This window comes from Salmo trutta, chromosome 36, assembly GCF_901001165.1.
Source record: "Salmo trutta chromosome 36, fSalTru1.1, whole genome shotgun sequence".
NCBI lineage: Eukaryota > Metazoa > Chordata > Actinopteri > Salmoniformes > Salmonidae > Salmo > Salmo trutta.
This window is the reverse complement of record NC_042992.1, coordinates 41,235,882-41,252,128: the sequence shown is the minus strand read 5'-3', so window position 1 is coordinate 41,252,128 and position 16,247 is coordinate 41,235,882. Positions and strand designations below refer to the sequence as shown.

The 16,247-nt window shown below is 45.1% G+C and overlaps 1 protein-coding gene across 1 annotated transcript in view; it reads left to right on the top strand.

The window, feature by feature from the left end:
* eppk1 (epiplakin 1) overlaps positions 1-16,040 on the top strand; it is a 33,151-nt gene extending 17,111 nt beyond the window's left edge. Inside the window, 1 exon segment of the mRNA XM_029735941.1 lies at positions 1-16,040. Coding sequence (XP_029591801.1) covers positions 1-15,878 — 15,878 coding nt within the window. The 3' untranslated portion in view covers positions 15,879-16,040.
* Positions 16,041-16,247: the final 207 nt, after the last annotated feature.

Genomic DNA, 16,247 nt, shown 5'->3' with positions numbered 1-16,247 from the left:
TTTACTTCTTCATTGATGAGCAAACCAAGAACATTCTGAAGGCTATGACAACAACTAAGGCCGGAGGCAAATTTCAAGGACAGAAAGTGTCTCTATGGGATCTCCTCTACTCAAAATACATCACAGAGGAGAGAAGGAGAGAGCTTGTGCAGCAGTATAAATCTGGAGCAATCACTATTGAACGCTTCATGGAGATTGTACTAGCAATGATTCAACAAAAGACTACCACCACAATAACCACAACATCTTCAGTGACAACATGCACACCACCACCTGAGACAAAGTCAGAGAAAACAACCATTACCACAACAACCACAGAGACAAGCTTCCATGGTATCAGGAAGAATGTCACCGCTGGTGAGCTGCTTGCATCAAAAATCATTGACAAGAAACTCTATGAAGACCTCAATACAGGAAAAGTCACAGTGACCCAAGTGAGTGAAATGGACTCAGTACACAAGTACTTGGAGGGAACTAATAGCATTGCAGGTGTATATGTTCAGTCCACCAAACAGACCATGAGCATCTACGAGGCCAAATCCAAAGGTCTTCTAACTCCTGGAACCTCTCTGGTTCTGCTGGAGGCTCAAGCTGCCACTGGATTTGTCATTGACCCAGTGAAGAACAAGAAGCTCTCTGTAGAAGAGGCAGCCGCTCAAGGTGTGGTTGGGAACGAGTGGAAGAACAAACTGCTTTCAGCAGAGAGGGCAGTCACTGGATACAAAGATCCCTACACAGGAAACACTATTTCCTTGTTCCAGGCCTTGAAAAAGGATCTAATTGTCAAGGACCATGGAATTCGCCTTCTTGAGGCACAGATTGCAACTGGTGGAATCATCGATCCAGTGTACAGTCATAGAGTGCCAGTAGAGGTGGCGTACCAGAGAGGATACTTTGATGAGGAAATGAACCAGATCCTCGATGACCCTGACGATGACACCAAGGGCTTTTTTGACCCCAACACACAAGAGAACCTCACCTACCTGCAGCTTGTGGAGAGGTGTGTGACAGACCCAGATACTGGCCTTAGCTTACTCGTAATTGTCAAAAAAGGAGAGTTTTACTTCTTCATTGATGAGCAAACCAAGAACATTCTGAAGGCTATGACAACAACTAAGGCCGGAGGCAAATTTCAAGGACAGAAAGTGTCTCTATGGGATCTCCTCTACTCAAAATACATCACAGAGGAGAGAAGGAGAGAGCTTGTGCAGCAGTATAAATCTGGAGCAATCACTATTGAACGCTTCATGGAGATTGTACTAGCAATGATTCAACAAAAGACTACCACCACAATAACCACAACATCTTCAGTGACAACATGCACACCACCACCTGAGACAAAGTCAGAGAAAACAACCATTACCACAACAACCACAGAGACAAGCTTCCATGGTATCAGGAAGAATGTCACCGCTGGTGAGCTGCTTGCATCAAAAATCATTGACAAGAAACTCTATGAAGACCTCAATACAGGAAAAGTCACAGTGACCCAAGTGAGTGAAATGGACTCAGTACACAAGTACTTGGAGGGAACTAATAGCATTGCAGGTGTATATGTTCAGTCCACCAAACAGACCATGAGCATCTACGAGGCCAAATCCAAAGGTCTTCTAACTCCTGGAACCTCTCTGGTTCTGCTGGAGGCTCAAGCTGCCACTGGATTTGTCATTGACCCAGTGAAGAACAAGAAGCTCTCTGTAGAAGAGGCAGCCGCTCAAGGTGTGGTTGGGAACGAGTGGAAGAACAAACTGCTTTCAGCAGAGAGGGCAGTCACTGGATACAAAGATCCCTACACAGGAAACACTATTTCCTTGTTCCAGGCCTTGAAAAAGGATCTAATTGTCAAGGACCATGGAATTCGCCTTCTTGAGGCACAGATTGCAACTGGTGGAATCATCGATCCAGTGTACAGTCATAGAGTGCCAGTAGAGGTGGCGTACCAGAGAGGATACTTTGATGAGGAAATGAACCAGATCCTCGATGACCCTGACGATGACACCAAGGGCTTTTTTGACCCCAACACACAAGAGAACCTCACCTACCTGCAGCTTGTGGAGAGGTGTGTGACAGACCCAGATACTGGCCTTAGCTTACTCGTAATTGTCAAAAAAGGAGAGTTTTACTTCTTCATTGATGAGCAAACCAAGAACATTCTGAAGGCTATGACAACAACTAAGGCCGGAGGCAAATTTCAAGGACAGAAAGTGTCTCTATGGGATCTCCTCTACTCAAAATACATCACAGAGGAGAGAAGGAGAGAGCTTGTGCAGCAGTATAAATCTGGAGCAATCACTATTGAACGCTTCACGGAGATTGTACTAGCAATGATTCAACAAAAGACTACCACCACAATAACCACAACATCTTCAGTGACAACATGCACACCACCACCTGAGACAAAGTCAGAGAAAACAACCATTACCACAACAACCACAGAGACAAGCTTCCATGGTATCAGGAAGAATGTCAACGCTGGTGAGCTGCTTGCATCAAAAATCATTGACAAGAAACTCTATGAAGACCTCAATACAGGAAAAGTCACAGTGACCCAAGTGAGTGAAATGGACTCAGTACACAAGTACTTGGAGGGAACTAATAGCATTGCAGGTGTATATGTTCAGTCCACCAAACAGACCATGAGCATCTACGAGGCCAAATCCAAAGGTCTTCTAACTCCTGGAACCTCTCTGGTTCTGCTGGAGGCTCAAGCTGCCACTGGATTTGTCATTGACCCAGTGAAGAACAAGAAGCTCTCTGTAGAAGAGGCAGCCGCTCAAGGTGTGGTTGGGAACGAGTGGAAGAACAAACTGCTTTCAGCAGAGAGGGCAGTCACTGGATACAAAGATCCCTACACAGGAAACACTATTTCCTTGTTCCAGGCCTTGAAAAAGGATCTAATTGTCAAGGACCATGGAATTCGCCTTCTTGAGGCACAGATTGCAACTGGTGGAATCATCGATCCAGTGTACAGTCATAGAGTGCCAGTAGAGGTGGCGTACCAGAGAGGATACTTTGATGAGGAAATGAACCAGATCCTCGATGACCCTGACGATGACACCAAGGGCTTTTTTGACCCCAACACACAAGAGAACCTCACCTACCTGCAGCTTGTGGAGAGGTGTGTGACAGACCCAGATACTGGCCTTAGCTTACTCGTAATTGTCAAAAAAGGAGAGTTTTACTTCTTCATTGATGAGCAAACCAAGAACATTCTGAAGGCTATGACAACAACTAAGGCCGGAGGCAAATTTCAAGGACAGAAAGTGTCTCTATGGGATCTCCTCTACTCAAAATACATCACAGAGGAGAGAAGGAGAGAGCTTGTGCAGCAGTATAAATCTGGAGCAATCACTATTGAACGCTTCATGGAGATTGTACTAGCAATGATTCAACAAAAGACTACCACCACAATAACCACAACATCTTCAGTGACAACATGCACACCACCACCTGAGACAAAGTCAGAGAAAACAACCATTACCACAACAACCACAGAGACAAGCTTCCATGGTATCAGGAAGAATGTCACCGCTGGTGAGCTGCTTGCATCAAAAATCATTGACAAGAAACTCTATGAAGACCTCAATACAGGAAAAGTCACAGTGACCCAAGTGAGTGAAATGGACTCAGTACACAAGTACTTGGAGGGAACTAATAGCATTGCAGGTGTATATGTTCAGTCCACCAAACAGACCATGAGCATCTACGAGGCCAAATCCAAAGGTCTTCTAACTCCTGGAACCTCTCTGGTTCTGCTGGAGGCTCAAGCTGCCACTGGATTTGTCATTGACCCAGTGAAGAACAAGAAGCTCTCTGTAGAAGAGGCAGCCGCTCAAGGTGTGGTTGGGAACGAGTGGAAGAACAAACTGCTTTCAGCAGAGAGGGCAGTCACTGGATACAAAGATCCCTACACAGGAAACACTATTTCCTTGTTCCAGGCCTTGAAAAAGGATCTAATTGTCAAGGACCATGGAATTCGCCTTCTTGAGGCACAGATTGCAACTGGTGGAATCATCGATCCAGTGTACAGTCATAGAGTGCCAGTAGAGGTGGCGTACCAGAGAGGATACTTTGATGAGGAAATGAACCAGATCCTCGATGACCCTGACGATGACACCAAGGGCTTTTTTGACCCCAACACACAAGAGAACCTCACCTACCTGCAGCTTGTGGAGAGGTGTGTGACAGACCCAGATACTGGCCTTAGCTTACTCGTAATTGTCAAAAAAGGAGAGTTTTACTTCTTCATTGATGAGCAAACCAAGAACATTCTGAAGGCTATGACAACAACTAAGGCCGGAGGCAAATTTCAAGGACAGAAAGTGTCTCTATGGGATCTCCTCTACTCAAAATACATCACAGAGGAGAGAAGGAGAGAGCTTGTGCAGCAGTATAAATCTGGAGCAATCACTATTGAACGCTTCATGGAGATTGTACTAGCAATGATTCAACAAAAGACTACCACCACAATAACCACAACATCTTCAGTGACAACATGCACACCACCACCTGAGACAAAGTCAGAGAAAACAACCATTACCACAACAACCACAGAGACAAGCTTCCATGGTATCAGGAAGAATGTCACCGCTGGTGAGCTGCTTGCATCAAAAATCATTGACAAGAAACTCTATGAAGACCTCAATACAGGAAAAGTCACAGTGACCCAAGTGAGTGAAATGGACTCAGTACACAAGTACTTGGAGGGAACTAATAGCATTGCAGGTGTATATGTTCAGTCCACCAAACAGACCATGAGCATCTACGAGGCCAAATCCAAAGGTCTTCTAACTCCTGGAACCTCTCTGGTTCTGCTGGAGGCTCAAGCTGCCACTGGATTTGTCATTGACCCAGTGAAGAACAAGAAGCTCTCTGTAGAAGAGGCAGCCGCTCAAGGTGTGGTTGGGAACGAGTGGAAGAACAAACTGCTTTCAGCAGAGAGGGCAGTCACTGGATACAAAGATCCCTACACAGGAAACACTATTTCCTTGTTCCAGGCCTTGAAAAAGGATCTAATTGTCAAGGACCATGGAATTCGCCTTCTTGAGGCACAGATTGCAACTGGTGGAATCATCGATCCAGTGTACAGTCATAGAGTGCCAGTAGAGGTGGCGTACCAGAGAGGATACTTTGATGAGGAAATGAACCAGATCCTCGATGACCCTGACGATGACACCAAGGGCTTTTTTGACCCCAACACACAAGAGAACCTCACCTACCTGCAGCTTGTGGAGAGGTGTGTGACAGACCCAGATACTGGCCTTAGCTTACTCGTAATTGTCAAAAAAGGAGAGTTTTACTTCTTCATTGATGAGCAAACCAAGAACATTCTGAAGGCTATGACAACAACTAAGGCCGGAGGCAAATTTCAAGGACAGAAAGTGTCTCTATGGGATCTCCTCTACTCAAAATACATCACAGAGGAGAGAAGGAGAGAGCTTGTGCAGCAGTATAAATCTGGAGCAATCACTATTGAACGCTTCATGGAGATTGTACTAGCAATGATTCAACAAAAGACTACCACCACAATAACCACAACATCTTCAGTGACAACATGCACACCACCACCTGAGACAAAGTCAGAGAAAACAACCATTACCACAACAACCACAGAGACAAGCTTCCATGGTATCAGGAAGAATGTCACCGCTGGTGAGCTGCTTGCATCAAAAATCATTGACAAGAAACTCTATGAAGACCTCAATACAGGAAAAGTCACAGTGACCCAAGTGAGTGAAATGGACTCAGTACACAAGTACTTGGAGGGAACTAATAGCATTGCAGGTGTATATGTTCAGTCCACCAAACAGACCATGAGCATCTACGAGGCCAAATCCAAAGGTCTTCTAACTCCTGGAACCTCTCTGGTTCTGCTGGAGGCTCAAGCTGCCACTGGATTTGTCATTGACCCAGTGAAGAACAAGAAGCTCTCTGTAGAAGAGGCAGCCGCTCAAGGTGTGGTTGGGAACGAGTGGAAGAACAAACTGCTTTCAGCAGAGAGGGCAGTCACTGGATACAAAGATCCCTACACAGGAAACACTATTTCCTTGTTCCAGGCCTTGAAAAAGGATCTAATTGTCAAGGACCATGGAATTCGCCTTCTTGAGGCACAGATTGCAACTGGTGGAATCATCGATCCAGTGTACAGTCATAGAGTGCCAGTAGAGGTGGCGTACCAGAGAGGATACTTTGATGAGGAAATGAACCAGATCCTCGATGACCCTGACGATGACACCAAGGGCTTTTTTGACCCCAACACACAAGAGAACCTCACCTACCTGCAGCTTGTGGAGAGGTGTGTGACAGACCCAGATACTGGCCTTAGCTTACTCGTAATTGTCAAAAAAGGAGAGTTTTACTTCTTCATTGATGAGCAAACCAAGAACATTCTGAAGGCTATGACAACAACTAAGGCCGAAGGCAAATTTCAAGGACAGAAAGTGTCTCTATGGGATCTCCTCTACTCAAAATACATCACAGAGGAGAGAAGGAGAGAGCTTGTGCAGCAGTATAAATCTGGAGCAATCACTATTGAACGCTTCATGGAGATTGTACTAGCAATGATTCAACAAAAGACTACCACCACAATAACCACAACATCTTCAGTGACAACATGCACACCACCACCTGAGACAAAGTCAGAGAAAACAACCATTACCACAACAACCACAGAGACAAGCTTCCATGGTATCAGGAAGAATGTCACCGCTGGTGAGCTGCTTGCATCAAAAATCATTGACAAGAAACTCTATGAAGACCTCAATACAGGAAAAGTCACAGTGACCCAAGTGAGTGAAATGGACTCAGTACACAAGTACTTGGAGGGAACTAATAGCATTGCAGGTGTATATGTTCAGTCCACCAAACAGACCATGAGCATCTACGAGGCCAAATCCAAAGGTCTTCTAACTCCTGGAACCTCTCTGGTTCTGCTGGAGGCTCAAGCTGCCACTGGATTTGTCATTGACCCAGTGAAGAACAAGAAGCTCTCTGTAGAAGAGGCAGCCGCTCAAGGTGTGGTTGGGAACGAGTGGAAGAACAAACTGCTTTCAGCAGAGAGGGCAGTCACTGGATACAAAGATCCCTACACAGGAAACACTATTTCCTTGTTCCAGGCCTTGAAAAAGGATCTAATTGTCAAGGACCATGGAATTCGCCTTCTTGAGGCACAGATTGCAACTGGTGGAATCATCGATCCAGTGTACAGTCATAGAGTGCCAGTAGAGGTGGCGTACCAGAGAGGATACTTTGATGAGGAAATGAACCAGATCCTCGATGACCCTGACGATGACACCAAGGGCTTTTTTGACCCCAACACACAAGAGAACCTCACCTACCTGCAGCTTGTGGAGAGGTGTGTGACAGACCCAGATACTGGCCTTAGCTTACTCGTAATTGTCAAAAAAGGAGAGTTTTACTTCTTCATTGATGAGCAAACCAAGAACATTCTGAAGGCTATGACAACAACTAAGGCCGGAGGCAAATTTCAAGGACAGAAAGTGTCTCTATGGGATCTCCTCTACTCAAAATACATCACAGAGGAGAGAAGGAGAGAGCTTGTGCAGCAGTATAAATCTGGAGCAATCACTATTGAACGCTTCATGGAGATTGTACTAGCAATGATTCAACAAAAGACTACCACCACAATAACCACAACATCTTCAGTGACAACATGCACACCACCACCTGAGACAAAGTCAGAGAAAACAACCATTACCACAACAACCACAGAGACAAGCTTCCATGGTATCAGGAAGAATGTCACCGCTGGTGAGCTGCTTGCATCAAAAATCATTGACAAGAAACTCTATGAAGACCTCAATACAGGAAAAGTCACAGTGACCCAAGTGAGTGAAATGGACTCAGTACACAAGTACTTGGAGGGAACTAATAGCATTGCAGGTGTATATGTTCAGTCCACCAAACAGACCATGAGCATCTACGAGGCCAAATCCAAAGGTCTTCTAACTCCTGGAACCTCTCTGGTTCTGCTGGAGGCTCAAGCTGCCACTGGATTTGTCATTGACCCAGTGAAGAACAAGAAGCTCTCTGTAGAAGAGGCAGCCGCTCAAGGTGTGGTTGGGAACGAGTGGAAGAACAAACTGCTTTCAGCAGAGAGGGCAGTCACTGGATACAAAGATCCCTACACAGGAAACACTATTTCCTTGTTCCAGGCCTTGAAAAAGGATCTAATTGTCAAGGACCATGGAATTCGCCTTCTTGAGGCACAGATTGCAACTGGTGGAATCATCGATCCAGTGTACAGTCATAGAGTGCCAGTAGAGGTGGCGTACCAGAGAGGATACTTTGATGAGGAAATGAACCAGATCCTCGATGACCCTGACGATGACACCAAGGGCTTTTTTGACCCCAACACACAAGAGAACCTCACCTACCTGCAGCTTGTGGAGAGGTGTGTGACAGACCCAGATACTGGCCTTAGCTTACTCGTAATTGTCAAAAAAGGAGAGTTTTACTTCTTCATTGATGAGCAAACCAAGAACATTCTGAAGGCTATGACAACAACTAAGGCCGGAGGCAAATTTCAAGGACAGAAAGTGTCTCTATGGGATCTCCTCTACTCAAAATACATCACAGAGGAGAGAAGGAGAGAGCTTGTGCAGCAGTATAAATCTGGAGCAATCACTATTGAACGCTTCATGGAGATTGTACTAGCAATGATTCAACAAAAGACTACCACCACAATAACCACAACATCTTCAGTGACAACATGCACACCACCACCTGAGACAAAGTCAGAGAAAACAACCATTACCACAACAACCACAGAGACAAGCTTCCATGGTATCAGGAAGAATGTCACCGCTGGTGAGCTGCTTGCATCAAAAATCATTGACAAGAAACTCTATGAAGACCTCAATACAGGAAAAGTCACAGTGACCCAAGTGAGTGAAATGGACTCAGTACACAAGTACTTGGAGGGAACTAATAGCATTGCAGGTGTATATGTTCAATCCACCAAACAGACCATGAGCATCTACGAGGCCAAATCCAAAGGTCTTATAACTCCTGGAACCTCTCTGGTTCTGCTGGAGGCTCAAGCTGCCACTGGATTTGTCATTGACCCAGTGAAGAACAAGAAGCTCTCTGTAGAAGAGGCAGCCGCTCAAGGTGTGGTTGGGAACGAGTGGAAGAACAAACTGCTTTCAGCAGAGAGGGCAGTCACTGGATACAAAGATCCCTACACAGGAAACACTATTTCCTTGTTCCAGGCCTTGAAAAAGGATCTAATTGTCAAGGACCATGGAATTCGCCTTCTTGAGGCACAGATTGCAACTGGTGGAATCATCGATCCAGTGTACAGTCATAGAGTGCCAGTAGAGGTGGCGTACCAGAGAGGATACTTTGATGAGGAAATGAACCAGATCCTCGATGACCCTGACGATGACACCAAGGGCTTTTTTGACCCCAACACACAAGAGAACCTCACCTACCTGCAGCTTGTGGAGAGGTGTGTGACAGACCCAGATACTGGCCTTAGCTTACTCGTAATTGTCAAAAAAGGAGAGTTTTACTTCTTCATTGATGAGCAAACCAAGAACATTCTGAAGGCTATGACAACAACTAAGGCCGAAGGCAAATTTCAAGGACAGAAAGTGTCTCTATGGGATCTCCTCTACTCAAAATACATCACAGAGGAGAGAAGGAGAGAGCTTGTGCAGCAGTATAAATCTGGAGCAATCACTATTGAACGCTTCATGGAGATTGTACTAGCAATGATTCAACAAAAGACTACCACCACAATAACCACAACATCTTCAGTGACAACATGCACACCACCACCTGAGACAAAGTCAGAGAAAACAACCATTACCACAACAACCACAGAGACAAGCTTCCATGGTATCAGGAAGAATGTCACCGCTGGTGAGCTGCTTGCATCAAAAATCATTGACAAGAAACTCTATGAAGACCTCAATACAGGAAAAGTCACAGTGACCCAAGTGAGTGAAATGGACTCAGTACACAAGTACTTGGAGGGAACTAATAGCATTGCAGGTGTATATGTTCAGTCCACCAAACAGACCATGAGCATCTACGAGGCCAAATCCAAAGGTCTTCTAACTCCTGGAACCTCTCTGGTTCTGCTGGAGGCTCAAGCTGCCACTGGATTTGTCATTGACCCAGTGAAGAACAAGAAGCTCTCTGTAGAAGAGGCAGCCGCTCAAGGTGTGGTTGGGAACGAGTGGAAGAACAAACTGCTTTCAGCAGAGAGGGCAGTCACTGGATACAAAGATCCCTACACAGGAAACACTATTTCCTTGTTCCAGGCCTTGAAAAAGGATCTAATTGTCAAGGACCATGGAATTCGCCTTCTTGAGGCACAGATTGCAACTGGTGGAATCATCGATCCAGTGTACAGTCATAGAGTGCCAGTAGAGGTGGCGTACCAGAGAGGATACTTTGATGAGGAAATGAACCAGATCCTCGATGACCCTGACGATGACACCAAGGGCTTTTTTGACCCCAACACACAAGAGAACCTCACCTACCTGCAGCTTGTGGAGAGGTGTGTGACAGACCCAGATACTGGCCTTAGCTTACTCGTAATTGTCAAAAAAGGAGAGTTTTACTTCTTCATTGATGAGCAAACCAAGAACATTCTGAAGGCTATGACAACAACTAAGGCCGGAGGCAAATTTCAAGGACAGAAAGTGTCTCTATGGGATCTCCTCTACTCAAAATACATCACAGAGGAGAGAAGGAGAGAGCTTGTGCAGCAGTATAAATCTGGAGCAATCACTATTGAACGCTTCATGGAGATTGTACTAGCAATGATTCAACAAAAGACTACCACCACAATAACCACAACATCTTCAGTGACAACATGCACACCACCACCTGAGACAAAGTCAGAGAAAACAACCATTACCACAACAACCACAGAGACAAGCTTCCATGGTATCAGGAAGAATGTCACCGCTGGTGAGCTGCTTGCATCAAAAATCATTGACAAGAAACTCTATGAAGACCTCAATACAGGAAAAGTCACAGTGACCCAAGTGAGTGAAATGGACTCAGTACACAAGTACTTGGAGGGAACTAATAGCATTGCAGGTGTATATGTTCAGTCCACCAAACAGACCATGAGCATCTACGAGGCCAAATCCAAAGGTCTTCTAACTCCTGGAACCTCTCTGGTTCTGCTGGAGGCTCAAGCTGCCACTGGATTTGTCATTGACCCAGTGAAGAACAAGAAGCTCTCTGTAGAAGAGGCAGCCGCTCAAGGTGTGGTTGGGAACGAGTGGAAGAACAAACTGCTTTCAGCAGAGAGGGCAGTCACTGGATACAAAGATCCCTACACAGGAAACACTATTTCCTTGTTCCAGGCCTTGAAAAAGGATCTAATTGTCAAGGACCATGGAATTCGCCTTCTTGAGGCACAGATTGCAACTGGTGGAATCATCGATCCAGTGTACAGTCATAGAGTGCCAGTAGAGGTGGCGTACCAGAGAGGATACTTTGATGAGGAAATGAACCAGATCCTCGATGACCCTGACGATGACACCAAGGGCTTTTTTGACCCCAACACACAAGAGAACCTCACCTACCTGCAGCTTGTGGAGAGGTGTGTGACAGACCCAGATACTGGCCTTAGCTTACTCGTAATTGTCAAAAAAGGAGAGTTTTACTTCTTCATTGATGAGCAAACCAAGAACATTCTGAAGGCTATGACAACAACTAAGGCCGGAGGCAAATTTCAAGGACAGAAAGTGTCTCTATGGGATCTCCTCTACTCAAAATACATCACAGAGGAGAGAAGGAGAGAGCTTGTGCAGCAGTATAAATCTGGAGCAATCACTATTGAACGCTTCATGGAGATTGTACTAGCAATGATTCAACAAAAGACTACCACCACAATAACCACAACATCTTCAGTGACAACATGCACACCACCACCTGAGACAAAGTCAGAGAAAACAACCATTACCGCAACAACCACAGAGACAAGCTTCCATGGTATGAGGAAGAATGTCACCGCTGGTGAGCTGCTTGCATCAAAAATCATTGACAAGAAACTCTATGAAGACCTCAATACTGGAAAAGTCACAGTGACCCAAGTGAGTGAAATGGACTCAGTACACAAGTACTTGGAGGGAACTAATAGCATTGCAGGTGTATATGTTCAGTCCACCAAACAGACCATGAGCATCTACGAGGCCAAATCCAAAGGTCTTCTAACTCCTGGAACCTCTCTGGTTCTGCTGGAGGCTCAAGCTGCCACTGGATTTGTCATTGACCCAGTGAAGAACAAGAAGCTCTCTGTAGAAGAGGCAGCCGCTCAAGGTGTGGTTGGGAACGAGTGGAAGAACAAACTGCTTTCAGCAGAGAGGGCAGTCACTGGATACAAAGATCCCTACACAGGAAACACTATTTCCTTGTTCCAGGCCTTGAAAAAGGATCTAATTGTCAAGGACCATGGAATTCGCCTTCTTGAGGCACAGATTGCAACTGGTGGAATCATCGATCCAGTGTACAGTCATAGAGTGCCAGTAGAGGTGGCGTACCAGAGAGGATACTTTGATGAGGAAATGAACCAGATCCTCGATGACCCTGACGATGACACCAAGGGCTTTTTTGACCCCAACACACAAGAGAACCTCACCTACCTGCAGCTTGTGGAGAGGTGTGTGACAGACCCAGATACTGGCCTTAGCTTACTCGTAATTGTCAAAAAAGGAGAGTTTTACTTCTTCATTGATGAGCAAACCAAGAACATTCTGAAGGCTATGACAACAACTAAGGCCGGAGGCAAATTTCAAGGACAGAAAGTGTCTCTATGGGATCTCCTCTACTCAAAATACATCACAGAGGAGAGAAGGAGAGAGCTTGTGCAGCAGTATAAATCTGGAGCAATCACTATTGAACGCTTCATGGAGATTGTACTAGCAATGATTCAACAAAAGACTACCACCACAATAACCACAACATCTTCAGTGACAACATGCACACCACCACCTGAGACAAAGTCAGAGAAAACAACCATTACCACAACAACCACAGAGACAAGCTTCCATGGTATCAGGAAGAATGTCACCGCTGGTGAGCTGCTTGCATCAAAAATCATTGACAAGAAACTCTATGAAGACCTCAATACAGGAAAAGTCACAGTGACCCAAGTGAGTGAAATGGACTCAGTACACAAGTACTTGGAGGGAACTAATAGCATTGCAGGTGTATATGTTCAGTCCACCAAACAGACCATGAGCATCTACGAGGCCAAATCCAAAGGTCTTCTAACTCCTGGAACCTCTCTGGTTCTGCTGGAGGCTCAAGCTGCCACTGGATTTGTCATTGACCCAGTGAAGAACAAGAAGCTCTCTGTAGAAGAGGCAGCCGCTCAAGGTGTGGTTGGGAACGAGTGGAAGAACAAACTGCTTTCAGCAGAGAGGGCAGTCACTGGATACAAAGATCCCTACACAGGAAACACTATTTCCTTGTTCCAGGCCTTGAAAAAGGATCTAATTGTCAAGGACCATGGAATTCGCCTTCTTGAGGCACAGATTGCAACTGGTGGAATCATCGATCCAGTGTACAGTCATAGAGTGCCAGTAGAGGTGGCGTACCAGAGAGGATACTTTGATGAGGAAATGAACCAGATCCTCGATGACCCTGACGATGACACCAAGGGCTTTTTTGACCCCAACACACAAGAGAACCTCACCTACCTGCAGCTTGTGGAGAGGTGTGTGACAGACCCAGATACTGGCCTTAGCTTACTCGTAATTGTCAAAAAAGGAGAGTTTTACTTCTTCATTGATGAGCAAACCAAGAACATTCTGAAGGCTATGACAACAACTAAGGCCGGAGGCAAATTTCAAGGACAGAAAGTGTCTCTATGGGATCTCCTCTACTCAAAATACATCACAGAGGAGAGAAGGAGAGAGCTTGTGCAGCAGTATAAATCTGGAGCAATCACTATTGAACGCTTCATGGAGATTGTACTAGCAATGATTCAACAAAAGACTACCACCACAATAACCACAACATCTTCAGTGACAACATGCACACCACCACCTGAGACAAAGTCAGAGAAAACAACCATTACCACAACAACCACAGAGACAAGCTTCCATGGTATCAGGAAGAATGTCACCGCTGGTGAGCTGCTTGCATCAAAAATCATTGACAAGAAACTCTATGAAGACCTCAATACAGGAAAAGTCACAGTGACCCAAGTGAGTGAAATGGACTCAGTACACAAGTACTTGGAGGGAACTAATAGCATTGCAGGTGTATATGTTCAGTCCACCAAACAGACCATGAGCATCTACGAGGCCAAATCCAAAGGTCTTCTAACTCCTGGAACCTCTCTGGTTCTGCTGGAGGCTCAAGCTGCCACTGGATTTGTCATTGACCCAGTGAAGAACAAGAAGCTCTCTGTAGAAGAGGCAGCCGCTCAAGGTGTGGTTGGGAACGAGTGGAAGAACAAACTGCTTTCAGCAGAGAGGGCAGTCACTGGATACAAAGATCCCTACACAGGAAACACTATTTCCTTGTTCCAGGCCTTGAAAAAGGATCTAATTGTCAAGGACCATGGAATTCGCCTTCTTGAGGCACAGATTGCAACTGGTGGAATCATCGATCCAGTGTACAGTCATAGAGTGCCAGTAGAGGTGGCGTACCAGAGAGGATACTTTGATGAGGAAATGAACCAGATCCTCGATGACCCTGACGATGACACCAAGGGCTTTTTTGACCCCAACACACAAGAGAACCTCACCTACTTGCAGCTTGTGGAGAGGTGTGTGACAGACCCAGATACTGGCCTTAGCTTACTCGTAATTGTCAAAAAAGGAGAGTTTTACTTCTTCATTGATGAGCAAACCAAGAACATTCTGAAGGCTATGACAACAACTAAGGCCGGAGGCAAATTTCAAGGACAGAAAGTGTCTCTATGGGATCTCCTCTACTCAAAATACATCACAGAGGAGAGAAGGAGAGAGCTTGTGCAGCAGTATAAATCTGGAGCAATCACTATTGAACGCTTCATGGAGATTGTACTAGCAATGATTCAACAAAAGACTACCACCACAATAACCACAACATCTTCAGTGACAACATGCACACCACCACCTGAGACAAAGTCAGAGAAAACAACCATTACCACAACAACCACAGAGACAAGCTTCCATGGTATCAGGAAGAATGTCACCGCTGGTGAGCTGCTTGCATCAAAAATCATTGACAAGAAACTCTATGAAGACCTCAATACAGGAAAAGTCACAGTGACCCAAGTGAGTGAAATGGACTCAGTACACAAGTACTTGGAGGGAACTAATAGCATTGCAGGTGTATATGTTCAGTCCACCAAACAGACCATGAGCATCTACGAGGCCAAATCCAAAGGTCTTCTAACTCCTGGAACCTCTCTGGTTCTGCTGGAGGCTCAAGCTGCCACTGGATTTGTCATTGACCCAGTGAAGAACAAGAAGCTCTCTGTAGAAGAGGCAGCCGCTCAAGGTGTGGTTGGGAACGAGTGGAAGAACAAACTGCTTTCAGCAGAGAGGGCAGTCACTGGATACAAAGATCCCTACACAGGAAACACTATTTCCTTGTTCCAGGCCTTGAAAAAGGATCTAATTGTCAAGGACCATGGAATTCGCCTTCTTGAGGCACAGATTGCAACTGGTGGAATCATCGATCCAGTGTACAGTCATAGAGTGCCAGTAGAGGTGGCGTACCAGAGAGGATACTTTGATGAGGAAATGAACCAGATCCTCGATGACCCTGACGATGACACCAAGGGCTTTTTTGACCCCAACACACAAGAGAACCTCACCTATTTGCAGCTTCTGGAGAGGTGTGTGCGGGACCCAGATACTGGTCTTAGCTTTCTGTCTCTGAATAAATAAGCTTATAAGGGTTTGTCGTAAAATTGTCGTCTAAGATGTGCAGATATAATTCTGAATTATGTTCATTTAATTATACATGCATTCCCATTGTATTTTATTACATGTAATTGCTTTCGGTGAATTTTGCTGAATTGAATATAATAAACGCAATTTTAAAGGGAATTTTGTTGTTGTGAAGTAATCCACAATTTTATTGTACAGTGCCTTTGGAAAGTTTTCACACCTCTTGACATTTATTCTAAAATGCATTAAATATTTTTCCTCTCATTTTCCCCTAATTTAAATCGGATAATAATTTTTTTTGAAAAATGACATTTACATAAGTATTCAGACCCTTTACTCAATACCTTTTTGAGGAACTTTTGGCAG